The sequence below is a fragment of the Trypanosoma cruzi genome, genomic scaffold (genome assembly GCF_000209065.1).
Source record: "Trypanosoma cruzi strain CL Brener 1047053517045 genomic scaffold, whole genome shotgun sequence".
NCBI classification, from domain to species: Eukaryota; Euglenozoa; class Kinetoplastea; order Trypanosomatida; family Trypanosomatidae; genus Trypanosoma; species Trypanosoma cruzi.
Window position 1 is genome coordinate 162,504 of NW_001849548.1, and position 27,743 is coordinate 190,246.

Genomic DNA, 27,743 nt, shown 5'->3' on the forward strand with positions numbered 1-27,743 from the left:
TCACTCCCCCATCTCTTCTTTTTGCTCTTCCCTCTTTAATTGTTTGTTGCTGCACTCTTCCTGCGAGGGGTGCCGTGTGTTTCCGCCCAACTGCTCCACTCGCACACCCACCGACACGCTCATGACGACGGCCCTGTGCGCCTCGCCTGCTGCACGCATGAGGAGGGGCCGCGACGAACGGCGCGCTGAGGGAGCCGTGACGTGTGGGCGTGCGACGAGGGCCTGTGGGGCGGAGCACACATTTCTTCCCTCTTGTTTTGTTTTCTTGCGGCCAGGGCGGGCAGACACCCGCAGCGCCACACACACAGCCACACCCTGCCGCCGTGTTTTTCTTCAAGGATTTGTTTTGCTTCGCGTGTTTATTTCACGCGGTGGCGCACCCTCCGGTGTCGGCCTCGTGAGCATTTCTCTCCCCTCCGATGATTTTTTCTTTTGCTGCGCTCACTCTCCCGATGGAGAGACGCGACTGCCGTCATGTCTGCGTGCTTCTCTCAGTCCCCACACACACGAGTGACTGTGCTCTGCGGGCCGCACTCACGCGCCGATGAGAGGGCTGAGGGGAGCAGCAACACGCGGATGACCCCATGAAATATAAACGATGTGCGGACACATGGAGGGTCGGACGGTTGAAGCACACGCAACCATCTTTTTAATTTTCTTTTGGGCAAAATACATACAGACAGTTTGGTGTGGCCACACGGCAGCCAGGCGATCTTTTTACTATTTTAAATTTGTGTGGAGCAGTAATGGACGATTTCTTTTCATTTATAATTATTTTGTGTGGTGGGGTTTACGTAAGACGAAGGGGGACGTTTTTTTGTTTTCAATAAATGTTTTGTGAATTGCCGCTGCTTGGGCTGCAGTGCAGTCATGAGTTTGAGCGGTCTTCTTGTTGTTGTTTCCGTTATGCGTCTCCGCTGTACATTTTTGTGCGTCCCTCCGCATACTCTGCTCCCTCTTTTCTGCTTCTTTGCTTTGTGTTGCTGCAGGCACACACAACCACACACACACAAGGTGCACATTGCAGTGGATTTGAATGCACCTTTTGTAGTGCATGCTGGCAGTTGCGTGTGGCGGCTGTTGTCTTCTTCCGTGGCCATGAGGAGGAGGGAGAGAGGGGCGCGCAGCCCGAGTCTATTTTTCTGCGGGTGTGATGCACCGCGTGCGACTGCGCTGAGTTGGGCTCCGTGTCCCATTGATGGCGGGATGGCAGGAAATTTTGTGCCGCGTGATGGATGGATGAGGGTTCGCTTGCTCCGTGTGCGTTGTGTGGTGGCCGCGGGTTTTTGCCATTTCCCTGGGGCTGCGGGAATGAGCTGGGGGAGATGGTGGTGGATGTCTTCTCCTCCTGCATGGTGGGTGGCTGCTGGCGTTGTGTGTCTTCCTTGCGTGGATGCCGTCTCGTGGTGTGTGAACTGTGCGGCTGGGCCTGCTGCCCTCTCCTCATGTTGTCTGCTCTCTCGCTGTATCCGCTGTGCTCCGTCCCTCTCCCTCCCGTTCCATTCCTTTCCTTTCCGTCGCACCGATCAGCTGACTGACACCAGCGACTCCACTACGGGCGATGATGACTGCGATGGTGACGGTGCGGCTCCGTGTTGGTCCTTGCGCTCTTGTGCTGCTGCTGCTCGTCCGTGTGCGTGACGGCGGCAGGAGACAATAATGGTGATAACAGCCGTCCTCCCAGCCCCGAGCCAGGGAAACCGAATCCTACAAAAACATGCCTGGTGCATTACAGCCATATGGTGGGGAGACCGGTGTGCCACAGACAGAGAGTGGGAGAGACAGCGAGGAGGGTTTGAGAAGTCCAGGACCTTCTTTCCAAAGGAAGCAGGCACAGCCATCACTGGACAGACACGAGTTCCGCCAGAGTCACTGAGTTCGGCTAGCGATAATCCAGAGCCACCAGGCTTGGCAACTCAGTCTCCACACACACACACAAGGTGCGACCGGTATGTCAGATGCACAAAATAAAAGGCGCAGTAAAATACACGAGGCGATGAGAATCATAAGGCACCGATATCAAATCAGAAGATCAAAATGCCAAATAGTACCACCAATAAGACTACAACAACGCTCTGGGTCAGCGGGCCACCTCAACGTGGTGCCAGGGTGCAGTACTCTTTGCTAGGGAGGAAGCTAAGCGCCTGCTGCCCATCCGCTGCCAGCGGAGAGGTGAAAGGCGCCGAACAATCGGGTCGGAAGGGCACCAGATGGAGCCATTTGTAATGGTTGTCCGCTGAGCGGTGTTTTCATCCGCTGCTGAATTCCATCGGCGCTTATCAGCGCTATACATACCGTTTTTGTGCCGTATGTGACGCGCAACGACAAAAGCTACTGCTAAGCGGAGACATTGAGCAGAACCCAGGCCCCATAGCAGTACTCCAGATGAACTTTTCTTGCCTCACGCCGTCAAAACTCGCAACATTAATGGTGCAAGGAGCAGACATAATAGCCATTCAGGAGACTTGGAAGTCGTCAGAGCAGATCGCCAGCATGCATACTGGAGATTATGTGCTCTATGCACAGTCGCGCATCGGCAAGGGAGGCGGTGTGGCGGTACTGGTGCGGAAAACTCTCCGCTCCAAGCGTATACCTCTCACCATCCCCCAGCATGACACCAGCCATGAAGTGGTGGTGGTCCAGGCTGCTCTGGACCAGAACCGTGATCTTATTGTCGCGAGTGCCTATGTGAGACCACCACCGCAAGTAACGCACTCCTTCAGGCGGTTAGTAAACTGCCTTCCAGCCTCGTCGCAGCTCCTGCAGTGTGGGGATTTCAACACGCATCACCCACAGTGGGAGCCATTCTTGGAGACTTCTCCAAGCGAGGTTGCCGCAGCATTTTTAGAACTGTGCACGGATGCGGGACTCACCTTGGTTAACAAACACCCCTGGTGGGATCACGTATGCCCGTGGCACAAGAGAACAATCCTGTATCGATCTGACGTGGTCAAAGCATTTGACTGTGTCGGATTGGTCAGCTTCCGTGTCGCCGCTTAGTGATCATTATATGCTGACATTTACGCCGCATCAGGCATTTAAGGATACCATACCTTCGGCTCCTAGGATATTCCACAGTTGGGGGAAGTGCAAGTGGGATTTATTCGTCAAGGACTTCGACGCACAACATCCGGCATACGACTATAAAAAGCAGTCCACCGGCGTTAAAGCTTTCACGAGAGCGCTTATAACTTCGTATCGACGGCATTGCCCCCGCGGCATGCACAAGGACGGTCCCAGGCTTTGGGACGACACTCTCATGGAGGCAGAGCGGATTGCTGCCGACAGCAAGGCCCGCTATCTGCAGTTACCGACGCCCGACCGTGAGGCAGAAATGCAACGGACAAGGAGTCAATTCTTCCTCCTACTCCGAGAGCGCTTGCGCAACACGTATCCACGTCGCATCAGCAAGTTAAATCCAGGCGAGCCACTCGCATGGAAATACATTTCCGGACGAAAAAAGGCACCACTTCCATCTCCCACATCAATTTTGTTAGGAGATGCTCAACACACTTATGAAACAGCAAGGAGAGCAGCGAATGCTCTCAATCGCATCTTTCTTCCACTTCACCCCTCTCATAAGGCAGTCAGGTTTTCCAAAGGCATCAACAGACGGAACACATCCTTCAACATTAATGCTTCTTTTATTTTTGGACCACAGAACAGCAACGAGTCTATCTTTACATTTACATCAGGGTTTTGTCACTGCCCTCTTGATGCACCTTTTAATCGTACGGAACTGCTTGCTGCGCTACGTACTACGCCGTATGGCAAGGCCCCCGGACCGGATGAAGTCTGCAGTGAGGCACTGCGACATATTTCGTCAAAGGGCCTCCGATTCCTTCTTCGTTGCATTAACCGCAGCTGGACGACCGGTACGATCCCGGCTGAGTGGGGACGCGCTACCATCGTTCCACTCTTAAAACCCGGCAAGTCGCCGGAACTGCTTGAGTCATATCGACCCATCAGCCTTACTTCCATTGTGAGTAAGGTTGCTGAGAAAATGGTACTGAAGAGATTGCTTTGGGTGTGGACGCCGCACCCCCACCAGTATGCATATCGTAGTATGCGTACTACGACGATGCAGCTGGCACACCTGACACACGAAGTGGAGCATAATAGAAATCAATATTTCCAAGTGAGCCTTCCCAAGAAGAGCGGTATTGGCAATCAACTCCACTACAGACCCCATCGGACTCTGCTGGTGTTGGTTGACTTCAGCAAGGCCTTTGACTCCATAGACCATCGAGTCCTCAGTCGCTTGCTGGCTAATATTCCGGGGGTGAATTGTAGAAGGTGGCTTAGAAAATTTCTATGTGGTCGCTACGCGAGGACACGAGTTGGTCACAGACACGGCGATCGGCGTCCCATGCTGCGAGGAGTTCCTCAGGGGTCCGTGCTGGGACCATATTTGTTCTCCCTTTACGTACACCCACTTCTCAATCTGCTGAACAGCTTTGCGGGTGTCACAGCAGACATGTATGCGGACGACCTCTCTATTATCGTTAAGGGGCAGTCCCGGGAAGACGCCATTCCCACTGCCAACATGGTTCTTAAAAAGCTGCATGCGTGGAGTCAGGAAAATGGCCTGGCCATCAATCCGTCAAAGTGTGAAGCTGCTTGGTTCACACTTTCCACGCACACGGAGTCAGATTGTGATCGTGAAGGAAAGTGGCCCCTGGTAGTGGCTGGATGTCAAATCCCAGTCATGACCATGGGGGCATCGCGAACTACGAAGCTTCTCGGCATGGATCTCGATCCGCGACTGACGCTAAATGTGGCGGCCTCCAAGCAATGCGCTGCCACTTTGCAACGGATATCGCAGCTACGCTGCATAGCGCACAAAGAGGCGGGACCATCTCCACATGACCTACGCACGTTCATCATCGGATACGGTGCTTCCAAATTACGCTATGGCAGCGAGCTCATATCGGCAGTAGCAACGGATTCAGCGAAGAATGAGATGCAGAAAACGTACGCAACTCTGGCACGCATTGTCAGCGGAGTTCCGAGCACTGTCGACCCGGAATCCGCACTGCTGGAGGCTAATATGCCGCCGCTCCACGTCCTCTGCCTGCGCGCACGGCTCTCCATATTTGAGAACACACGCGCGTGTCAGATGGACTGGATGCGGAGACCCCCGCCTGAGCCACCGCCTCGCGCTGGTTTCCGCATCTCGCCATTATCTCGGGACGAGCTATATGCCTTCGTAGACGCATACACAAAGGACTATGGCATCACCGAGAGCTCACCACGCGAAGAGCGGTTCTTTCGCAGCTCCATTCCTCCCTGGTTTGCGGCCTCCGCACACCGGGTCACCATCGGTGTGGAACTTCCGATAGACCTCTCAATAACTGACGAAGAAGAGCTGATACGGGAAAGGCGCAGAGTCAGCGAAGAGGCTCTGGCGCTGCACAGCCATCGTTCGTGGATACTTGCGACGGATGGCGGTGTCGACGTTCCCAAGTCAGCAGGGGTTGGAATACTGCTTTCATCCCTCAACTCATCGGAGATAATAGAAAAGGCCAGCATAAACTGCGGTGCACGTCCATGCAGCTACAGGACGGAATCCCGTGCGCTGCTTCTAGCCCTAGAGAAGCTGATGATCCCTCGTATCCAGTACAGGCATAAAACCCTGCTTGTGGTTACGGACAGTCATTCTCTTCTAGCGGCTCTAAACAAGGGCCCGCTCAGTCAGACAGACTGGACGGAGGATCAGATCTGGCAGCGTCTCTTGACACTGACGCGTGCTGGCTGGTCAGTGCACCTGCAGTTTTGTTACGGACATTGTGGAGTACATGCTAACGAGCTTGCAGATCAGTATGCGAAGCAGACTATGGCAACCGGACAATACACGGAGCACGGAATAGCACCTTTATGGCATACGGATCTGCTGACATGTTTTACTACCCAGCTCACCAACAAGTGGCGTAGTACCATTCGTCAAGACACTCATCGCTACTTGCTTTGCGGCACAAGGCCATCCGATCTCAGCGGTAAGGACCTGATCACTCAGGAAGTTCTTCACCGTCAGGAACTGGTTCACCTCGCAAGGGCAAGGTGCGGGGAATCTGAGCTCTGGGGCCGACTATGCTGGGCCGTGAGAGATTGCACGAACCAATGCCGATTCTGCAACATCTCACCGGCACAGTCTGCATACATGCGCTCTAACAACGATCCAACTGCACCGGGGACGGACACTGTTCCCCCGTCGGCGAGGGAGGAAGACGTCTCTCCAGTAAGGAGACGGACCCTCACACGCCGTCGGAAGGAGAAATGTCCGCACTGTGATTCTATATTGACGGGATTCTCGGGTCTCGTCAGTCACTGTCGGTCATTTCATTCGGAACATCCTCCACCGCTTCCCGAGCTCAAATGTGATTTCTGTGACATGGTTTTCCCCACACGGAGAAGCACCGCACAGCACAGAAGTCGCTGCGCACACAACCCAGACGCCACACGGCATCCAAACAGCAGTGCCAGGAGTCGATCTCTGCTGCCGCAGGATCAGCCAGCCTCCACAAGCACGCCGATTGGCTCGCAGGAAACCTTGCACCATCTGCTTCTAGAATGTCCAGGCACCTTGGCTGTGCGCCGACGGCTGGGCATTGAACAGGACCTTCGCCTCGGAGAGTTCTCTTAATGGCAGCTGCTTCATAGCAGGAAACTCATTTTGCTGCTCGACCACCTCTTCGGCACCCAGATGGCATTGTATAGCTAGACGCGCTGGTAAGAGTAGGAAAAAAATATAATGACCTCATGACGTCCAATACCACCGATGTGTACGGGCGATGGGACTGTATCCATGGTCCTTGAGCACACTCCCCGCCACTAAGAAGCCCACAAACAGCGGTGCGTGAAGCAGCGCCACACAGACCACATCTTCTTTAAACAAGAAGATCTAAGAGAGCAGAGTAATCTTTTTTGAAGGTGACATGTCCTTGCCGACAGTGAGCAGCGGCGAACGTATCACCTCGTGGGTGGAAACACCACTGCTGCCTCTGTTTTTGGGACTGTGTGTGGTTGTGGCAGTGTTCTGAGCCACGGAGTGTGGCGTTGCGACTTCTCACGGAGAATATGTGCCGCGTTCCCTGCGGGCTTTCTTTTTTTGGTGTTCTTTTTAATGTTGTTTACATGGAACAATGGGAGTACCTTTTTCTTTTGTTTTACTTAATGGTCGGTTGCTGCGCACCGTCATGAGCGAATTGTTTTCCCTCTTGATTACTTCTGTTGCCCACACGCGGTACAGGCCCCACGGCTGTGCGCTCCACGGAGGACACAAAAGGAGGAGTGGAGAGACAGGCCGGATGCCGCATGAAATGTGTGGGATGTTGTGTGGGCTTGTGGAACAGTAATAATTTTTTCCTTGTGCAGGTACTGTACGCATGTACATATAAACACAGTCCTGCATTACTGCATGGCGTATGAAATGATGATCCTGCTGAAGTGTATTTTTTTTGAGGAGGAGACTCCTGTTGGGCACTCAACTACTCTTTTTGTTTTGGTATTGCTTTTTTACTTCTGGTGTGCGGGTCAGTGTGCGTTCCTCTGCAGGGCTGCTGCCGTTGTTTACGGTGCGTGTTACTTTGTGATTTGTTTTTCCTTTTGCCTTTCACTCTGCGTTGACGTGTTGTTAGTTTGTGCTGAAGGCTACACGCAAGTGACAGGAGTGATGGCGATGATGATGACTGGCCGTGTGCTGCTGGTGTGTGCCCTCTGCGTGCTGTGGTGCGGTGCCGGCGGGGTTTATGCGAGGAACCCTGACAACAATTCACTGGGCGGCTACATGGCGTCGAGAGGGTTTGGAAGGAATACGTCGTTTTTGTCAAACGGATCTATTAAAAACTTATCCACACCGCTTTTGCTGTCAGCATCGTTTATCTCTGCTATGCAAGCCGAAGCTCGTGAAGGAAAAGTTTCTTCTGCAAGGGTTACTGATTCACATTTAAGTGGAGCCACGGGTCTTGTTCCTGCTTTTTCCGATCTTGGTGCCTCCAGTCCCCGTCCCACTGTTCCCGGTCATGGTGCTGCTGTTCCTGTCCCTGGTTCTGTTCGTGGTCCTGATGCTCCTATTCCTGGTGTTGCTGTTCCCAGTCCAGGTCCTTCTGGTCCCGGTCTTCGTGCTGCTGGTCATGGTCTTGGAGCTTCTGTTCCCAGTCCTGCTGTTCCCGGTGCTGCTGCTGCTATTCCTGGACATGGTCCTGCTGGTCCCGATCATGTTCCTGGTGCTATTCCCGGTCATGGTCCTGCTGTTCCGGTTCCTGGCCCTGGTCCTGTTCCTGGTCCTGCTGTTCCTGGCCCTGGTTCTGTTCGTGGTCCTGATGCTCCTATTCCTGGTGTTGCTGTTCCCAGTCCAGGTCCTTCTGGTCCCGGTCTTCGTGCTGCTGGTCATGGTCTTGGAGCTTCTGTTCCCAGTCCTGCTGTTTCCGGTGTTGGTGCTGCTATTCCTGGTCATGGTCCTGCCGCTCATGGTCATGGTCCTGGTGCTATTCCCGGTCATGGTCCTGTTCGTGTTCCTGACGCTATTCCTGGTGCTTCTGTTCCCGGTAATGGCCCGGTTGTTCCCGGTCCTGCTTTTTCCGGTCTTGATGCTGCTGGTCATGGTCGTGATGCTGCTATTCCTGGTCCTGGTTCTGCTCGTGGTCCTGCTCTTTCCGGTCTTGGTGCTGCTGGTCCCGGTCATGTTCCCGTTGGTCCCGATCATGGTCCTGCTATTCCCGGTCATGGTCCTGCTGGTCCCGGTGCTGGCCATTCTGTTGGTGGTGGAAGTGAACCTCCGGACTCTCGCTCTGTCGTTACTTCCTCAAGTCAAGGTGGTAATGGAAAAACAGCCCCGGTCAGTGTTTCATCCGATGAGCAGATTGTATCCTCGAAAGAAGTTTCGGCACAAAAGGAAACAGGGAGTCAGGACACCTCTTCGCCCGAAGGACAGCCAACGGTGTCATCCAACACTGAAAAGCAAAGAAACAATTCTGCCTCAGCAGGGGGTCACAGTCTTGGCCACGACGCCGCGGGAGATGAACTCCAAGACTCTTTGGAAGAACAAAAGAAAAATGACCATTCACAAACGAACGAGACAAAAAAATCACCAGGGGACCAAAATACAGAATCCCAAAGCAGTGGAGGAGCACTCTCGGAAGTATCCAACACAACAACGCATGGGATAAAAACTCAAGAGCCAAAGACAAATTCAGCAAATGAGAAGAACTACAGTCAAAACACGGATGCATCCCACTCCACCTCCCCTCTTTTGCTTCTTCTTGTTGTTGCGTGTGCTGCTGCAGCTGCGGTGGTGGCCGCGTGAGAGAGAGTGAGGGAGAGAGAGCCATGCACCGCCCGCACACACACTCGTCCTTCTCTCTCTGTGTGTGTGTCCCCTTGCATGGACTCTCGCCCTCACCTCACCCCACGAGGCACACACAATAATGTGCCCATTGTATATATGCATGCACACCCATGCAGGCCCGTTGGTGCTCTCTTTTGCACGACACGCACCGCTGCCGTCCTGCCTGGCTGCATGGGCGGAGCACCGTAACTGTTTCTGTTTTGTTTTTGTCCTCTTATGATTGTTTTAACTGTTTTTAATTTTTTTTTTGCTGTTTGCTTTAAAATATTTTAAATGTTTTTTTTTTCTGGTTGTGTGATTTTTTCTTAATTTCTTTTTTCTTTCGTTAATTGCTTTTTTTTTTACTTTTTATTGTTCTTTTCTCTCACTTCCTTCATTTTTTTTTTTTTTTTGCTTTGGGGGCAGTCACTATGTACCTCTTTTTCTTTTCTACTCTTCCCCCTTTAATTGTTTGTTGCTGCACTCTTCCTGTGAGGGGTGCCGTGTCTTTCCGCCCAACTGCTCCACTCGCACACCCACCGACACGCTCATGACGACGGCCCTGTGCGCCTCGCCTGCTGCACGCATGAGGAGGGGCCGCGACGAATGGCGTGCTGAGGGAGCCGTGACGTGTGGACGTGCGACGAGGGCCAGTGGGGCGGAGCACACATTTCTTCCCTCTTGTTTTGTTTTCTTTGCGGCCAGGGCTGGCAGACACCCGCAGCGCCACACACACAGCCACACCCTGCCGCCGTGTTTTTCTTTAAGGATTTGTTCTGTTTTTTTGTTTTTGCGGATGGGTTTTTGCTGCCACCGTGCGCGATTGTTGATGTCGGGGCCGTGCCGCATTTGTCGCTGCTCTCCAGTTGTGCCTGTTGCTGTGTTGATGTGCCTTCCTGTGCTCCTCTTCTTTTCTGCTCCTCCAGCACACACACATACTTAGTTGCACAGTGCTCTGCAGGAATGTCTTGGCGACGGTGCCACGATGGCCTTCTCTGGCAATGACAGTCGCTGTGCTCTTGGCACACATCCACACACTCTTTATTATCTCTCTGTGCGAGTGATTGCGGCAGGGCATTGCTGCGGGCGTGATGGGGACCACGACGGCGTCACCCCTCGAGAAGGTCCCACGCTCTGTCGGTTGTGGAGCGGCGAGGCGGTTTGCCTGCAGCCCGACTGACAACCGAACAGTCGTTTCATCGCGGTCACTTTGCCGGCATCACCCGCTGCGGTGGTGTCCACAAGAGCCGCACCTCAGAATTTTAGGCGGTTCTCCCTCAGGATTGCCTCTGCTGCTCGACTGGCGCAGCACCGGCGCGAAATGGCTCTTCTGCAGGAGTGCAGGCACCAGAGTGCCCCAGCGACGAGGCTCATTGTCTGCATTGACTTCCACCAGGGCATTGCAGTGGGCGTGCCGGTGAAGTGGCCCTCGTGGTGCGCCACACATTTCCGTGCGGGCGCCTGTCGCTGCTGGAACCAACTGCCTGGAGACCACCGCCTTCCGCGTGTGCCCACCGGCCAGCCCCAGCATTTACGCGGTGAACTTCTGCAGCCTTCCCGGCAACTGCTCACTTTGCGAGCGACATTCGTCGTCTTGGTCCTGCAGCGCCTATTGCGGTTGACCTGAACTCACACCATGAGCTGCGTGACGGTCGCTCACCATCCACGACGGCAGGAGAGGTCCTCGCCACCACCCCAAGCGGCATGGAGATTGAGCTTTCTGACGTCCCGGCACAGGCAACGCGGATCAGCGGCCGCAGCGTCTCATTTACCAATTTGAATGCACAACGCGTACTGCATGTTTTCCACTGGACGTCCACCCGTTTACATGGACTCGGACCAACATCTGCCATCCCACACTGCAGGGACGGAGGACGGCATCCCACGACAGGCAGGCATGCTGCCACAACGGAAACATGTCGCCGTTGCCCTGCGTGAAGCTGACTGTGATGCTTCCACCTCGGCGTGTGAAACACCTCTGGCCGCTGTAATCACATGGTTGGAAATGCACTGAGGCACCGCACGAGTGGCAGCCGTGACAGTCCCACATGTATCACGACGGACGGAATGGAGAAGGCCGAGTCTGTTGCGGCGACAGCCTGCCTCGAGCTGAAGTGCTCCGCAAATGGGAGGACCGCAATCATGCCCTTCGCCGTGTTTTCTCCATGCTGCCAGAGGTCCGTGCGAAACAGCTTGTTTTCTTGTGGAGCCCAGGCCTGTGATGCTCCGAAGCATGGCGGCACCACGTCCCCGCTCCTTGGGATCGGCTGTGCTGCGGTACTCTCGGGACCGCGTCTGTGCTCTGCCTCTGCAGCAGGCACACCCGCTCGTCCGTCACACTGTCCGCGTCGCACTTGCTGCGATCCTCACTGTTGTCCGCACACTTTGTGCTTGCGTGCCCTCTGGTGACTGGCATATGGATTGGCCCTTCACGCCGTGTGCACCTGACTTGGCCGTCCGCGACTGTTTGCGTGGCGTGGCCCCTGGACCCGTCGGCGTATTGAGTGAGTTTCTGCGCCATCTTGCACCCGCTACCCTTTGCTTGCACAGAACGATAATCAATACCTCCCTCGCTGACGGCAGCCCAGCGAAGTTGCTGGGAAAAGAGGGACACCACTCGCATCCACAGACACGGGAAGGACTGGTCCACCGCCGCCTGTGAGTGAAAAAAGAGTCACGAGTGCTGAGCGAGCGCATTAGCGTGGAGTGCGGGCGTCGCAGGGACGGCGTCCCGCGCTGCACCGTCGCCGTCACCGCTCTCTCGCCGTCCCGATCGGCATCTCAACTGCATTAGACACCGTTGACGATGGGCGAGTGCTGGCTGTGCTCGACGGGCTACCGCGCCTGGGCCGTCGCACCCAACGCTGGTGGCGCAATCACCTGCGAGGCGGCTGTGTTTGGGTGTGTGCTCGCCGAGAATATTCCTGACTGCGGCTCGCCTCAGCCGTGGCAGCCCAATGCGGCTTCCTTGGACCGCAGCTCCTACTCCACCGCGTGGGTGGTCTGTTGCGCTGCCTGTACAGCATTCACTTTGCGTCGGCGTTCATTCACGCTGACGGCCGCACGCTTGTTGCCTTGGGCGCGGACATCCGTGCCTGTGCTGCGGCAATGCCAACTGCCGTGTCCCTTGTGGCCACATGGGCTGCCGAGCACAGCCTGAAGATCAACGCGGACAGGAGCGGGGCCGCTCTGTTCTGCATCGTTTCACACCGACAGTCCGACGAGGAGACGGCCGACCATCGTCTGGGCGATGGGAATCCACGCGTCAAGTCCCACCCGGTGAGTCTTCTCGGCAATGCGATTGATCGACACCTCAATTTTGGTTTGCACGTCACCGTTGCTGCAAGGCAGACCGTGCCACGCCGCCATCGGCTGCGGCCGGGTGCAGAGGCTGGTGCGTCCCGGCACACCACGCGATACTTTCTGGTTGGGTGCGTCCACAGTGCGTTGCACCACGGCGGCGAGGCGGTCGCACCGTGTCCGGCTCCCATTCACCTCCACGGCCTGGAAGTGCGGCACCGCGACAGCTGCACTGCATCGCTCGGTCCACGCGCATCAAAGAAGGATGCTTGTGTCCACCTGGCCGCCAATCCAGTACCGCTGCGAAGGACCATTGGCGTCGTGCACTCACACAATACGAACGCCTCACACTTCATTGATATATTGAGGACGTGTGTGGCGCAATCTGATTGGAGGCTATGCCGCCGTCCATGCATGGGAAAGCGGCGACATCAATCCTGCCTCCGAGAGATGCTGCTATTAATGGATTGCGCCGCGTATGTAATATTATTGGGATACCACATAACCACAATCGTGCTCCTCCTATTCAACATCGAATTTTCCTCTGGGACACTGTGAGCTGCAATAAAGTGGAATTTATCAGCCACGCCTTGCCCAAGACGCCTCTGACGACGTCAAGCGCACGGCTATTGACTCTATTTACTCCTCTCTGGGAGGTTTTGATTTTGAATTATGGACAGACGTTTCTTCATCTCTTGCTGAGCTCGCATCTGGATCCGGTGCACTATTGTATGGCTCCACCACGACAAATGATCTCCCTGTGGAGGTCCATAGTGCAGCAGCTGGCAGGCTCGCATACTCATATAGAGCAGAGTGCCTTGACACTGAAAATGGCATTAGACATCTCATAACTTTTTGTCTGGAAACATCCCAATCGCCCACACGAATCCTGGTGGCTACGGAATTCCCGTCGAGAATTGAGGCACTCCGCGTCGTCCCACTGGCCGTGCGAGACTACGTCACTGAAGAGAGTTGGATTATGCTGCTCTACTTGATACAGCGAGGTCACTCTGTAGACTTCATGTTCTCTCTATCGCACTGCGGTATCCCACGCAATGAGGCCGCCGACGAACAAGCCATGATTGCACGATCCCTCCCGCAGGAAGACAGCCCAATCTGGCACGTGGACTTTTTTACAGCCTTCATGAGGTTATACTGGAGGGATGCCCAGAAGAAAAAGAAGGCGCGTACACCGCATGGCAGGCACCTGTCGGTGTGGCGGGGACTCTATTCCTGTCACGACTTGGGCATCGTGCCCCGAGTGACGGCTCTGCGCACAGGCACGGTGCGGCTCCTGCCCACTCCTCGACATGCCTGCGCGTGCCCTTCGTATCACAAATAACCCTCTGTGTCGGTGGTGCCGTCCCTCCCTCACTGAGGAGACCGGCCCGCCGCTGCCTCCGCCAGAACCTCTTCCCGACGTGGGCACCGCAACTCCTTGCCGACCAGCGAGCGGCGGATTGACGTCCTCCTGCCCAACCTGCGGCATAATGCGCTCGTCCGTCCACAGTATGAGGGCACATGCCGGACGTGCTCAGCCTGGCGTTCCAATGGTTTGAGAGGCCTAGGATGCGGACGTCACAATGGTGCCACCGTCTTCTTAACAGGTGCCTCGCGCACAGGTCGCCACCGAAGTCGCTAAGCATGCCAGCAGGCAAGGCACGCAGGAAGCACAACCGCGGGTACTCAAGATGGACCACGAAAGAATTCGCTTCATCCACTGCAGAAATGCCCCCGTCGTTGGTAATATGGACTGCGACTGTTTTGGAGTACCCCAGCCCGCACGACGGCACGTTTCGGACGGAATGCTCGCCACTTTTGTACGGACGGCCCTTGCGTTACTCACTCGTTATTGTAACAGCATACAGCGAAAACAAGATAACAAGTTGCTTTTGCGATGAATATTGGCTGCACTTGCCGTGGACCAACGATCCACGTGGTTGACGGGGATATCCCTTTTTAGTGTTACTTTGCTTTTGTGTTGCTGTGCGCGCTGCACCTCCTCTTGTGTGTGTGCGTACCCTCCGTGAGGGGTGCCGACACGACGGACCGCTCTCGCCGTGTTTGCATGCGGTGGAGCCTTGTGTGCCGCTCCTGTTTGCTTCTCCCTCTTCCATCTGTGTGTTGGTGTTGCGGCAGGGCTGTGTGTGTGTGTGTGCCTGCTGCCGTGGATTGGAGTGTGTGTGTGGTGCGTGGTGTGCGGCGTACGGTGCATGCCTGGCTGCTGCCCTCTCCTCATGTGGTGTGCCCTCTGTGTGTGTCTGCCGCACCTCTCGTCTCCCCTGTTGCTCTCCATTTCCCTCACCGTGCAGATCAGCTCCACACCACTGAACGACCACACTCACGATGATGATGACGTGCCGTCTGCTGTGCGCCCTGTTGGTGCTCGCCCTGTGCTGCTGACCGTACGTATGCGCGGCAGGGAGTGGAGATAAAACTGGTGAACCTGGAGAAACTCCAACGCCCCAGGATTCAGTGGTTTCAAACGATTCCGACAATAGATGAGCAAAAGGCACGGAAATTAATGGACAGACTTCAGATAAGGAGGCCGGTTCGTCAGAGAGACCACAGAAGACCGTCTCTGCTCCGGCAACTTCATCTCCGACAGGTGCAGGAGAAGAAGGACCAAGTAGGGTACCCACTTTGCAAGATGGAAGAGATGCGTCTGGTCAGCCAGGGGCATTAGAAGAAAATATCATTTCACCAGGATCAACAGGTGATTCCGATAATTCAGATGTAAATAATCGGGAGCATAATAAAGAAGTGGCGCTAACTGGTGAAGAGGTTAAGGAACAGGCACCAACCACGACAACCACAACTACAACAACGACCACCACCACTGCGCCAGAGGCACCAAGTACTACAACTACAGATGCGCCAACTACGACGACTTCCCGCGCACTGTCACGTCTTCGCGAAATCGACGGCAGCCTCAGCAGCTCTGCGTGGGTGTGTGCCCCGCTGGTGCTCGCCGTATCCGCGCTGGCGTACACCACTGTGGGCTGAAGAGGTGTGTGCGGGCTGTGCGTGCCAGCAGTCAGATACGGGGATTTGTGCGCGCGTCCACTGTGGTCCGATGTAAATAAATAATAGAAAATAATGATTGTGTTTTGCTTCATTTGCTTTCGCTGCCCTGCTGTGTACTCTGCATTGCTTCTCGCATCCGTCACGTTGAACGCGTCCCAGACAAACTCATATGCACGAGACGCACACGACAGTTTACGTGGACGCACTGTTGAGGATGGGTGCATGCGTGCTGGAGCCATTTGGGCGCAGATTTTTTTTTTGTTTTTACTGTTTTATTGTATTGCTGCTTGTTTTTTTGTGTGTGTGTTTTGATTCTTGTTGAACCGCGTCCACCTAATTGTTGTTGTGGTGGTGCGTGACTCTCATTGCTGAATGGGACGTTGCGTGATTATGTGACTTTTCTCTCCTTTTTGCTTTCACTCTGCGTTGACGTGTTGTTATTTTGTGCTGAAGGCTACACGCAAGTGGCAGGAGTGATGGCGATAATGATGGCTGGCCGTGTGCTGCTGGTGTGTGCCCTCTGCGTGCTGTGCTGTGGTGCGGTATTGATGGAGTTGCTGAGACCGAGGAACCTGGAATTGGAGTAGTGCCCGGTGTGGGTAAGTATTTGGTTGTGGAATGGCGCTCTCAGCTGCGGAGGGAATGCGCGGAGGAGGTCAGCAGGAGGACAGGAGACCGTGCGAATGCGTCCGCCGTGGAGGACTGCGTGCATGAGGGAATGGAAAGTTTACATGCTGTTGTGGATGGCCGCAGTCGTTGGAGACGTCAGCGTCCTGCCGTTGCTGCTCCTCCTCCTGCTGAAGATAGTGGAGACAGGGAAGCCAGCACGGTGGAAGTTGACAGGACAAAGATTAAAGAGGCTTCGCCGTCCGAAGATGAAAATGAATTATTGGGGGATTCAAGAGAAGCATTAAACGGCAAAACAACAGAAATTCAAAAGAAGTTACTGCATTCTGAAACTGCTATCGTGCCGCCTCAAAAAGGAACTTCAGTTCCAGGACATGGAGACGAGAAAAAGACAGCGAACCAAGAAGAAGGAGACGATGGAAAAAAAAAGGCGGCAGAAGAAGACGAGACAGAAGAGGGAGAAGAAGAAGATGAAGCTGAAAGTGCAGAAGAGGAAGAGGCTGCAGAAGAACACGAAGATGAAAGAGAGGAGGAGAAAGAGGTAGAAGACAAAGAAGATAAAGAAAAAGAAGAAGGTGAGAAAAACACAAAGAACGAAGAAGACAAGTATGGGGTGGAAGAAAATGAAGAGGATAAAGAAAAGGATGATGACAACACCTCAGAGGGGATGCCGGCTGGCGGTCAAGAGAAAAGAAATTCAGCTTCAGGTCCGGAAGGAGCACCGAATAAGACGAATACCGAAGGCACTCAAAAGGCTGGCGACAGTGACGGCAGCACCGCGGTCTCCCACACCACCTCCCCTCTTTTGCTTCTTCTTGTTGTTGCGTGTGCGGCTGCTGCTGCGGTGGTGGCCGCGTGAGAGTGAGGGAGAGAGAGCCGTGCACCGCCCGCACACACACTCGTCCTTCTCTCTCTGTGTGTGTGTCCCCTTGCATGGACTCTCGCCCTCACCTCACCCCACGAGGCACACACAATAATGTGCCCATTGTATATATGCATGCACACCCATGCAGGCCCGTTGGTGCTCTCTTTTGCACGACACGCACCGCTGCCGTCCTGCCTGGCTGCGTGGGCGGAGCACCGTAACTGTTTCTGTTTTGTTTTTATTGCGTTGAGTGGGCGACCTCTCTCTCTCTCCCTCTGTGTGTGTGTTTTGCTTTACGGGAGTAATGAGAGTGTGTGTGCGCTGGTCGTCCCACGCTTCGGCTTTTTGTTTTGTTTTCCTTTTTGATTTTGTGGTTGAGTGCACCCATTCCGCGGCTGTGTGTGTGTGCGATGATATGAGTAATTTGCGTGTGTGCTATCTGCCTCTCTCTGCCGTTGCTTTCTTCAGACTCTCTTGTGGCGTACAGCTGCTCTGCATGTATAGGCGCTGACAAACACACACACACACGCCGTGTTGCACACAATTTGGCTGTGGTGGCATTTGCGGGGATGGAGGGTGTGAGCTCACCGTGCGTCCCTTGGACTTGCTGCGGTTGTGGCGTTGGCGACGTGTAGCAGTTGACTGATGCGGTGTGTCATTGAGGGTGTCTGGGATAAGTGCGCATGGATTCTTGCCCAGCATCTGCACGTGCCGAAGTGTTTCTCTCGCTGTACATGCACCCACGAAGGATTCTCCGGCTGTGCGGGGCGATGTGCGATGGATAGTTCGGGGAGAGACAACAGTAAAACGACTGGCGGCAGTGCGTGTGGGCGTTGCTCTGTGTGCGCTGACGCGTGGAGGAAGCACCCGTTGTGGCTTTTACTGCTGGTGGCAGTCGCTGTGTGTTCCCGGTGCACTGTTCTTCCTTCTCGTTCCGTGTGTCTGTGTGCGTGAGTTGTTGTTGTTGGGAGTGACTGCGGCGGGGATGATGGTGCCACTCACTGTGGATGGGTGACGGTGTTCACTGTTTCACTCCTTTTCCTCTTCTCTTTCTTTCTCACACAAAGAAGGAAAGGAAGTAAGGCTAAACGCTAATCGCTACTGTGAAATTCGAAGGCTTTGAAAGGACCAACAGCACACACGCCGCCCACACACACATATTTGTATGCTCTCACGTGTTGCTGCAGTGAAGGCACCCCGCACACACAACCGTCGCCGCATGACCGGATCCAGCGGGAGGAGGAGGGAAGGAAGAGAGAGTGAGCCGCAGAGGCCCAACATGTCCCGGCATCCCTTCTACTCTGCACTGATGCTCCTCGTCGTGATGATGTGCTGTAACACTGTTGAGGCTCAGCAAACCAGTGAGGAGAATTCGCCAGCACCGATACCTCCACCAAAAACATATTTTGATTGGGGAGATGTGAAGGATGATAAGGAAACAGTGATTTCTCTCCGTGTTCCCAGTCTTGTTGGGATGAATGGTGATGTGTTTGCCGTTGCTGAGGCGCAGTGCAAAGGAAAGAATGGTAATGAAGAAGATTTCACTGGGATTGCCTCGGAGCTCCTGAAGTTGTCTGATGAACAAAAAAAAGTGGAGTTGGACAAAACTAAACTGAGGACACAAGTACTGTTGGAATGTACTGCCGATAAAGAGAAATGTGCCTCCCAAAACGCTGCTCTGGAAGGTGCTTCCGCAGGCCCAAAGAAAAAAGTACATGTGAGCCAGCCGACAACAGTTGTGAAGGAAAATGAAATTTACATGCTTGTTGGGAAATGCAGCCAGACAGCCGTTGGTCCTCTGAAGAATGATGCCGAGGACTGCCGACTTTTGCTGGCGAAGGGGAATGTCAGTGGTGAGAGCAGTAACAAAAGAATTTATTGGAATGGGATTGACGATCTTCAGAGCACTTATAACATCCAGCAAGAGGCCTTGACAGCACTGCTTGGAGGCGGTGGATCGGGTGTTCACACGGAGGACGGTACGCTTGTGTTCCCAGTGGAAGGCACAAAGAAGGGTGAATCAAATGACGGAAAGACCGTCTCACTGCTCATATACAACTCGAAGGATACTACTGAGATTTGGAAGTTATCGAAGGAGATTCCTGACGGTGGCTGCAGTGATCCCTCCGTCGTGGAGTGGAGGAAGAAGGACAAAAAACTCATGATGATGACTGCGTGTGGTGATGGCCGCCGCAGGGTGTACGAGTCCGCTGACAAGGGGGAGTCGTGGACGGAGGCGCTCGGGACACTCTCGCGCGTGTGGGGCAACAAACAGGGCGAAGGAGTGAAGGCCGTTAGAAGCGGGTTCATCACAGCAAAGATTGGCGGTGATGAAAATAACAGAAATGTGATGCTTGTTACTCTGCCGGTTTATCCCGAGAAGGACGGTAAAAAAGAAAAAGGTGAACTCCATCTTTGGCTGACGGACAACACGCACATTGTTGATATTGGGCCGGTATCCGATGATGACGCTGCTGCCAGCTCCCTGTTGTACAGAAGTGCTGGAAGTGGAACTGATAAGGAGGAGTTGATTGCACTGTACGAGAAGAAGAACGGTGAGGAATCATCACCCGGTATGGTCTCTGTGCTTCTGACCGAGCAGCTGAAGCGTGTGAAGGATGTGCTGGCGACGTGGAAGAAAGTGGACGAAACTGTCTCCAAGCTGTGCCCCTCAAGTGCTGTGGAGAATCCCTCACCTGGCAATGCCTGCAGCACTACTGTTAAGATCACGGATGGGCTGGTTGGCTTCCTGTCCGGCAACTTCTCTGATGACACATGGAGGGACGAGTACCTCGGAGTGAACGCCACAGTGAAGAACAATGAAGGGGGTAATAAGGCAGCATTGCATGAAGGCAGTGTGAAGTTTACGGGAGCGTGGGCGGAGTGGCCCGTTGGCAGTCAGGGGCAGAATCAGCTGTACCACTTTGCGAACTACAACTTCACTCTTGTGGCGACGGTGTCCATCCACGGTGTGCCGCAGGAGGGTCCTATTCCTTTGATGGGTGTGCAGATGAATGACAGCGGGAAGACTGTACTTCTGGGACTGTCGTACAACAAAGAAAGGAAGTGGCAGGTGCTGTGCGGTGACGGAACCTCTACTGAGCTCAGCAGCGGCTGGGAGAAAGAGACACAGTACCAAGTGGTGCTTATGCTACGGAACGGCACCCAGGGCTCCGTTTATGTTGATGGTCATCGTGTGGGTGGGGATGTGTCGTGTGCATTGGGAAATAAGGATTCAAAAGAGATCTCCCACTTCTACATTGGAGGGGATGGAGAAAACGCAGACAACAAAGAAGGCGTGTCTGTGACTGTGACTAACGTCCTGCTGTACAACCGCCCGTTGGATGACACTGAGATCGCCGCCCTCAACCCGAATAAAGCTTCTACTCCACCTGCGGTGAATGAGCCTTCTCAGGGAACCGTGATTAAGACTTCTCCTGGTGGTCAAGGAAAGGAGGGACAGAGACAGTTGTTGGGGAGCAGTGATGTGAACGGTGTATCCGCTTCAACAGTGTCCAGTGCCACGACTTCCTCAGGAGACGAGGGGCCTGCAACCCCGTTGGCGTCAGAAGAATCTTTCGATGGAACTCAAAATGTGGGTGGCGATTCTTTTTCTGATGGCGACGCAACGGTGGAGACGGTGGGAGGAACTAATGGGCAGGGGGAGGACATCCATGCACGGGACAAGGAAGCAAAGGCTGCGGCACTCAACAGCAGCCTCGGAAATGTGTCGCAGGGGAATAACAGCGATGCCGGCACTGTAAGTGGGAGCGGACTGCTGCCACTTCTTCTTCTGCTTCTGTTGGGACTGTGGGGGTTCGCGGCTCTGTGAGGATTGACTGGCTGCCGCGTGGGACACTTGCGACCTCCCCTGCACCGACACACACGGTAATTAATTTATTTTCTTTAATAACTTTTTTTTCGCTTTTACCTGTTTGCTTTTTTGTGTGTTTTTATTTTTATTTTTTTTTTTTTGCTTTTGGGGCAATCACGATGGAATTTGTTTTTTCCTTTCTACTCTTCCCTCTTTTAATTGTTTGTTGCTGCACTCTTCCTGCGAGGGGTGCCGTGTGTTTCCCGCCCAACTGCTCCACTCGCACACCCACCGACACGCTCATGACGACGGCCCTGTGCGCCTCGCCTGCTGCACGCATGAGGAGGGGCCGCGACGAACGGCGCGCTGCGGGAGCCGTGATGTGTGGGCGTGCGACGAGGGCCTGTGGGGCGGAGCACACATTTCTTCCCTCTTGTTTTGTTTTCTTTGCGGCCAGGGCGGGCAGACACCCGCAGCGCCACACACACAGCCACACCCTGCCGCCGTGTTTTTCTTTAAGGATTTGTTTTGCTTTGCGTGTTTATTTCATGCGGTGGCGCACCCTTCGGTGTCGGCCTCGTGAGCATTTCTCTCCCCTCCGATGATTTCTTTTCTTTTGCTGCGCTCACTCTCCCGATGGAGTGGCGCGACTCCCGTCATGTCTGCGTGCTTCTCTCAGTCCCCACACACACGAGTGACTGTGCTCTGCGGGCCGCACTCACGCGCCGATGAGAGGGCTGAGGGGAGCAGCAACACGCAGATGACCCCATGAAATATAAACGATGTGCGGACACGCAGAGGGTCGGACGGTCGAAGCACACGCAAACATCTTTTTAATTTTCTTTTGCGGGCAAAATACATACAGACAGTTTGGTGCGGCCACACGGCAGCCAGGCGATTTTTTTCTTATTTTAAATTTGTGTGGAGCAGCAATGGACGATTTCTTTTCATTTATAATTATTTTGTGTGGTGGGGTTTACGTAAGACGAAGGGGACGGTTTTGTTTTCAATAAATATTGTGTGAATTGCCGCTGCTTGGGCTGCAGTGCAGTCATGAGTTTGAGCGGTCTTCTTCTTGTTGTTTCCGTTATGCGTCTCCGCTGTACATTTTTGTGCGTCCCTCCACATACTCTGCTCCCTCTTTTCCACGTCTTTGCTTTGTGTTGCTGCAGGCACACACAACCACATGCTCGCACAAGACGCACATTTCATTTGATTTGGATGCTTCTTTTGTAGCGTGTGCTGGCGGTTGCGTGTGGTGGCTGATTCCTCCGTGGGCATGAAGGGAAGGAAGGAGAGGGAGCGCGCACCGTGAGTCACTCTTTCTGCGACTGCTGTGGAGGGCCGCATCCTTTCGGTGTGCGCTCCTCCGCCGTTGTGCCGTGCGTTTGCGCGTGTCATTTGTTGTGCGCGTGTGCGTGCTGGGCATGTTGTTTTGGACCGTTGGGCGGCTGCCATATGTCTATGGCGGATTGTGTGAGCGGGAACGTGCGGATGGGGGTCAGGGCGCATGGAATGAAGGAATGGCGTGGGGAAGGGGGAATTTGATTTGGAGGGTATTTGGACCGGATTCATTTGGCTGCGGTGGGCACATGCACGACGGATGTGTTTCCGCATAATGGGGGAGGATGCGACAGGGTTTTCCGAAGTGGCCCGTCAATGCAATTCGGGTTTTGTAGCACTGGGGCACAGTGGTCTTCCTGCAATGGCTGGTGACGGCCTCTAGTGGACCGGTGTATTTATGCTGCTGCTGCTGCTGCTTGAGGAGGCGTAGAAGTGCGATTTGAGGTGGGCGGCGAAAGGGCCACACATCCCGCAGTGACGGTCGTCGTTGGCCCACCGGATGCCTCTGAAGGTTTTGTTGGATGCAACGTCCTTATGCCCGTCTCCGGATGGCGGCATCCCTGATGCAGCCAACGGACGGGGCTGGGAGCGACGGTGAGACGCAAGCACGTGTGGATGTTTGGAGCGGCCGGCGCACCGTACGCTGAGAGCACGGCGCGGTGAGGGCCGGACCTAGAACAGGGATACCGCGTGGGACGTCAATCTTCACTGCGGCGACCGCCACCGAATTCGGATTTGCTCGCACCTTCTGCGGTCCCTCTTCCTCCCCTCACTTCTGTGCCGAGGACTGTGCTGCGGGATCCAGCAGCGCGATGTTTGGCCACAGGAACATGGCTCGAACAAATGATTTGTGGGAGGGGGATGTGCACTGCGACGAGAAGGAAAAAAATGGTTGCGAGACGACCACCACCACAAGACCGGATTGAAGTTGTGTTTTGTCCACTTGCGCGAGAGCGGCCTGCCACCTGGTCGGTTAGGAGGATTATTTATTTTTTTGCGTCGTTGCGCTCTCTTTTTATTCCGCTGCGTTTTCATGCGGACCTGCGAAGGAAGATTTGCAAGAAATTCCTGCGAGGCGTCCGTGCCGTCGTCGGAAAAGCGGATTCCCCTTGAAAAACGCTACTTTTTAAATTTTTTTTGGGCGGGGAGTTCCTGTCGATTCACTGCGACTTTGTTTCGCGTATTTGATGCGTGTGTTTCCGAGCGGTTCGGTCTGTGCTCCCAGCCCACTCGGATGTGGTGTGCGCGTCGACGTGAAGGTGCCTGCCAGCCGTTTTATTGCCTCCCCCGCTGTGGCCGCCGCCGTTGCCTTTCTCCCTCCTGAGGTCCTGCGGCTTCTTGACACGATGTTTTGGAGAAGGCGTTGCCGCTCTTGTCGTCCATGATATTTTGATTCTGGTGTCGCGGTCAGGAGACATTGAACGAGAGGGTTTGCTGCCCTCTTGTTTTGGCTGTCCTCTCTGCCTGACGGTCAGTTACACACAAGCGTGCTGCTCGGCACCTCAGTCGGTGCTGGCGGGTTTGCTCACAGTTGTCGCTGGCAATCGCATGCGCCAACTCTTTTCTGCTCCCTTTCTGTGTCGCATTTTTTTATTGATTGACGGACGCCGTTCTGTCCGGAGTGCCACCTTGATTGGATTGTGTGGGACTGCTCGCCAACACCATCAAACAAAGCAGGCCGACTTCTTCACGTGTTTAATTCCATCTTGCGCGCAGGTATTTTTTTCACATGTTCAGTTGATGTGCACTCAAACAGCGAGGTGTCCGGAACTATGCGTGCGTGGAATTCTTCCTGCCATGTGGACTGCGGGCAACACCGAGAGGCTGCCACTTTGGCCCCGCAGAGTTGTTGTGTCTCTTCACAGGGTTGGCAGGGAAATTCCATGCAGCCTGCTATTGCTGGTGTGCCCCCAAATGTTGTCACTCCATGCGAATAATGTGTTTCAGCGAGTGAGGGTGTTGATTGGGTTTGTGTGCACTCTGATTGTGTTTGCTACTTTGTGCGGGCACGCAATAATTGCTTGGTGGTAAAATGTAGCGGAGCGATGCATGGCTGCGTCTCGCCCATCGTTCACTGCACGGTGGTGTGGTGCACATTGTGGTGTTGACTCTGCGATGTGACTGCGGTCCCCTGCGCGATGATGGTGGTGGGTGGAGGAGAGTGTTGACCCGCGGCGGGACGGTGGGATCGTGCCTCCTTTTCTCTTTGTTCCTTCCCTTTTGTGAAGGTGTGCACTTATTTTTGGTGTCGGTGATGGGGCAAACAAACAGAAAACGTAAATAAAGCAAAATAAAGAAAGGCGATAGTGTGGCGGTGTTGGGGTTGGTTGCACGTTGCGTTGCTGCGGGGGCGGTGGGCCTTGACTGTTTCACCGACAGGCGTTGCAGTGCGGCTGCATGGCGCACCGGTCACCGAGCCGTGCGAATGCCACGCCCAACGCCATTGGGACAGCGGGACGAAACAGCCGCGACTGTCCTTTGGGGCCAGCGGCACCTGCTGGCCGCAGTTTGGCGGTGCGAGTGGGATGCTTCACAGCACGGGTGTTGTGATGGCGCCTCGCCGTGGCATCTCCGGCGATGGTTCCGACGCTGCAACTCGCAGAGGAGTGAAGGGAACGCAGCAACCAAAGTGGACTCTTGAGCAGCACCAACATGAGGCTGAGCGATTTCCTTTGGAATTATGTTGGCGGCAGGGCGGCCGTTGATGAAAGACTACAATGTGACGATGGAGATGTTTGTTCAGGAGCCGGATGATTACGTACAAGACCAGCGGCCTCTTGAAGAAATTCTTAACTTAACTGAGTGCCAAGCGCTGGAGGCCATTACTAAGCCTCTTCACGAAGGTGTGCTCTCTCTCTCGGGCAACGTAGGGAATATGAAGGAAAAGTATACGATTACCCCTCTTGCAAGGGGAAAACCAAACAGAGTACTCACGCAGGTACCGACAGAAGCGAGGCGGGAGGCAGAGGAAAGGCTAAGACGAACGCAAGAAATGAAATTTACCATTTCCCACTAATATCGAAGATGTACTGTTTAAAGGAAGAGCTCGCGTCAATGAAATGAAGCTGAACGACTTTCTTACGAGGGAACTGGACGGCAGGGGCGTTGTGGACACCAATCGGGATGTTTTGCTGGAGGAGTTTTCAAGGACCCCACGAAGTATATCCGTGATAAAGGAGCATTGAACGCAATGCAGGCATCGGATCGTTTTTTGAGTATGAAGCGAGCTGTGAAGGGTGAAGTGATCTTCGACGAGGATATACGCGAGCTTTGCGATAAGGGTGTCAACAATCTACCGGGGTGGTCATTGGCTGCTGCGGAGGTAAAAGCAACTGCTCATAACTCCACCAAACATTTCTTGGATGCAGCTGCCGAGGAGGCGAGGAACCCAACGACGACGAGCGCACCGGAGAAACTGGAGGGATGCTACGAGTCTGTGTACAATGCGAGATGGAGTCATGCGGTGGAACTTCCGGACGGCGTGGAGCGAAATAAAACGGGGACGGGAATGGGGGTGCGTGAGGGGAGGCCAGAACAGTCATGGTCGTACAAGAAAGCTGACGACGCTATCGAAGAGAATGACGCTGTGCAGCAATTCGGTGCAGCACCTCCCGTGTTGATGGTGCTTGCCTCGGAGAAGGGATGGCCGTACTCGTGGAATACGATACAGGATCCTCCTAAGGACGTTTTTGCAAACTGTGCGGAGGATCGAGTGTGGCAGATCGTCAAGGGCGATGTAACCGCGTGGTTCAGCCCTCACGGTGGGACCGACTTTACGCCTAGGCGAAGTGTGTTGATTGGGACGCCCTGGATCGGGAAGTCGATGAATGCCGGCTCGTACCTCCTCTACCAGCTGCTGCACTGCGATGCCGAGAAACTCCAAGTGGTAGTCCACTATTTTGGTGGAGGAGATGCGTACGTGTCTGACAAGACCATCAAGACGGTGACAAGATACAGCGATGAGGAAATGTGCATCTCTGAGTTGAGATGTTTGAGGGGGCACGGGAGGTATGTGTATATTATCTACGGTGTGGCAAAGGAGGGAACGCCGCCACCGGGACATTTTGCGCCTACTTCTGGATGGGGCATGGTTGCGGTGCCATTCCCAAAGGCAGCCAACTACGATGAGTGGGGGAAGCAGCTACAAGCCGCGCGAGTCATCGTGAATTGCCCCGACGAGGTGGATGTGAAGGCGATGTGCGCCTGGATGAGACGTGATGAGACCAAAGAGAAAAAAGCGGAATACTGGAAGGAGGTCAAAAGCACATGTATCTTTTGGGACCGATTCCACGTCACGTCTTTGATGAGGAGGCGTTTAATGGACGCTGTGGAGCGGTGAAGTTTGCATTGCAATCGATCAACGAGGTAACTGTGAAAGAGCACTTTTCACGGGGAGGTGAGTCGCCACGGTGTTCTGAGGATCCGTCCCACAGGCTTGTGAAAGTTGTTTGGGAAATATACGCAGGCGGTGTGATCCTTTTCAATGCACCGATATCTGACTACCTCGAGGAACGGACATTGGAACGCCTCCCAAGTGTAGCAGAATAAAATAGCTTTTGAGGCTGATGTTGGCGTCGAGGGATAATATTTTGCCAATATTTTTTGGATGGTTTGCTTTGGAATCGTTCACGGAGAGTGTCTTTGTCAAGGCAATAGCGACGAAACCCACGGAGTTTGAGCCGCCAACAGGACGTCAAGCAAAGCCCTGCGTTTTGTAGTTGGTCCCTGAACTGCATCCCAAGGGAGATGAGGGTTTGCTGCTGAGTGAATATGAAAAAACGATCCGTAAAATAAAGTACGGGGTGCTGCACAAACCGTGGACCACAAACTTTCCGCTGGTGGACGGCTTTTTTTCTTCATGCAGTTCAATCCAATGAAGCTGGTTGGGCTGCGGATGGCTACGGCGGATGGGCACCACACCACCGCCGGCACTGTGCGGCAGTTCACTGAGTGTCTGGTGGCATATTTTAATGGTTGGGAGGAATTATCCCGAGACATTTCGTGGGAGATGATTTACGTGCAGCACGCAGACAGCACGCCGATGAATGACTGGCAGAGATGTGATGTCGTCAATTCCAATAATGTGAGCGACGATGAAGGCCGCGGAATAGCGGCGTTGTGGAACGGAAAAGGTGCGGCAGTACCAAGTGTCAATATTGAAAGAAGTTTTAGAAAGTGTCGTAGGAGTTTTAAATTTGTGAAGCAAAAGGACTTCGAAGGGAAAATGGAAGAAATAATTGAGGGTAATTGGCGCATTACGTTTATGATGAATTATGTTAGGGAGTAGTTTAACGATTTTTATATTTGTGTGTGACTGCAGGGTCTGGTCAGGGAACGCCTTTCTTCCGAGGGAATCATTGCGGTCAACAGTCTCGCACCACTACAATCAGTTTTTTATTTTATTTTGTTTTTACTTCTGTGAAGGCTCCGTCGTTCCTGGA

The 27,743-nt window shown here is 54.0% G+C and overlaps 6 protein-coding genes and 3 pseudogenes across 6 annotated transcripts, besides 11 other annotated features; all 9 read left to right on the top strand.

Moving 5' to 3' along the window:
* Positions 1 to 514, top strand: Tc00.1047053506813.5 (uncharacterized protein; the record flags this gene model as incomplete). Its single annotated transcript, XM_814254.1, has 1 exon — positions 1 to 514. A coding segment is annotated over one exon (514 nt), but the record flags the coding sequence as incomplete, so codon positions are not given.
* Positions 1 to 17,679: a sequence feature (areas not merged during assembly with more than two copies in the genome that could not be assigned to a particular haplotype).
* Positions 871 to 1,641, top strand: Tc00.1047053506813.10 (uncharacterized protein; the record flags this gene model as incomplete). The annotated part of the gene is made up of 1 exon (XM_814246.1): positions 871 to 1,641. The coding sequence occupies one exon, from the start codon at positions 871 to 873 to the stop codon at positions 1,639 to 1,641; it is 771 nt and encodes a 256-aa protein (XP_819339.1).
* Positions 1,479 to 1,516: a sequence feature (CT-rich).
* Positions 2,074 to 6,747: a mobile genetic element.
* Tc00.1047053506813.29 (mucin-associated surface protein (MASP), putative) lies at positions 7,673 to 9,304 on the top strand (the record flags this gene model as incomplete). The annotated part of the gene is made up of 1 exon (XM_814252.1): positions 7,673 to 9,304. The coding sequence occupies one exon, from the start codon at positions 7,673 to 7,675 to the stop codon at positions 9,302 to 9,304; it is 1,632 nt and encodes a 543-aa protein (XP_819345.1).
* Positions 8,160 to 8,345: a microsatellite.
* Positions 9,537 to 9,632: a sequence feature (T-rich).
* Positions 9,645 to 9,738: a sequence feature (T-rich).
* Positions 11,742 to 13,814: a mobile genetic element.
* Tc00.1047053506813.50 (uncharacterized protein) lies at positions 14,147 to 14,569 on the top strand (the record flags this gene model as incomplete). Its single annotated transcript, XM_814247.1, has 1 exon — positions 14,147 to 14,569. The coding sequence occupies one exon, from the start codon at positions 14,147 to 14,149 to the stop codon at positions 14,567 to 14,569; it is 423 nt and encodes a 140-aa protein (XP_819340.1).
* On the top strand, positions 14,972 to 15,631 carry Tc00.1047053506813.59 (annotated as a pseudogene).
* On the top strand, positions 16,128 to 17,138 carry Tc00.1047053506813.70 (annotated as a pseudogene).
* Positions 16,681 to 16,854: a sequence feature (GA-rich).
* Positions 17,680 to 17,877: a sequence feature (areas merged during assembly that could not be assigned to a particular haplotype. This can correspond to areas where the two haplotypes were merged or to regions with more than two copies in the genome that were merged during assembly.).
* On the top strand, positions 17,790 to 18,098 carry Tc00.1047053506813.74 (chitin-binding like protein, putative; the record flags this gene model as incomplete). The annotated part of the gene is made up of 1 exon (XM_814253.1): positions 17,790 to 18,098. One exon carries the CDS (start codon positions 17,790 to 17,792, stop codon positions 18,096 to 18,098), a length of 309 nt encoding a protein of 102 aa, XP_819346.1.
* Positions 17,878 to 27,743: part of a sequence feature (areas not merged during assembly with more than two copies in the genome that could not be assigned to a particular haplotype) that runs on past the window's edge.
* Positions 18,310 to 20,976, top strand: Tc00.1047053506813.80 (trans-sialidase, putative; the record flags this gene model as incomplete). Its single annotated transcript, XM_814248.1, has 1 exon — positions 18,310 to 20,976. One exon carries the CDS (start codon positions 18,310 to 18,312, stop codon positions 20,974 to 20,976), a length of 2,667 nt encoding a protein of 888 aa, XP_819341.1.
* Positions 21,041 to 21,125: a sequence feature (T-rich).
* Positions 25,172 to 27,589, top strand: Tc00.1047053506813.120 (annotated as a pseudogene).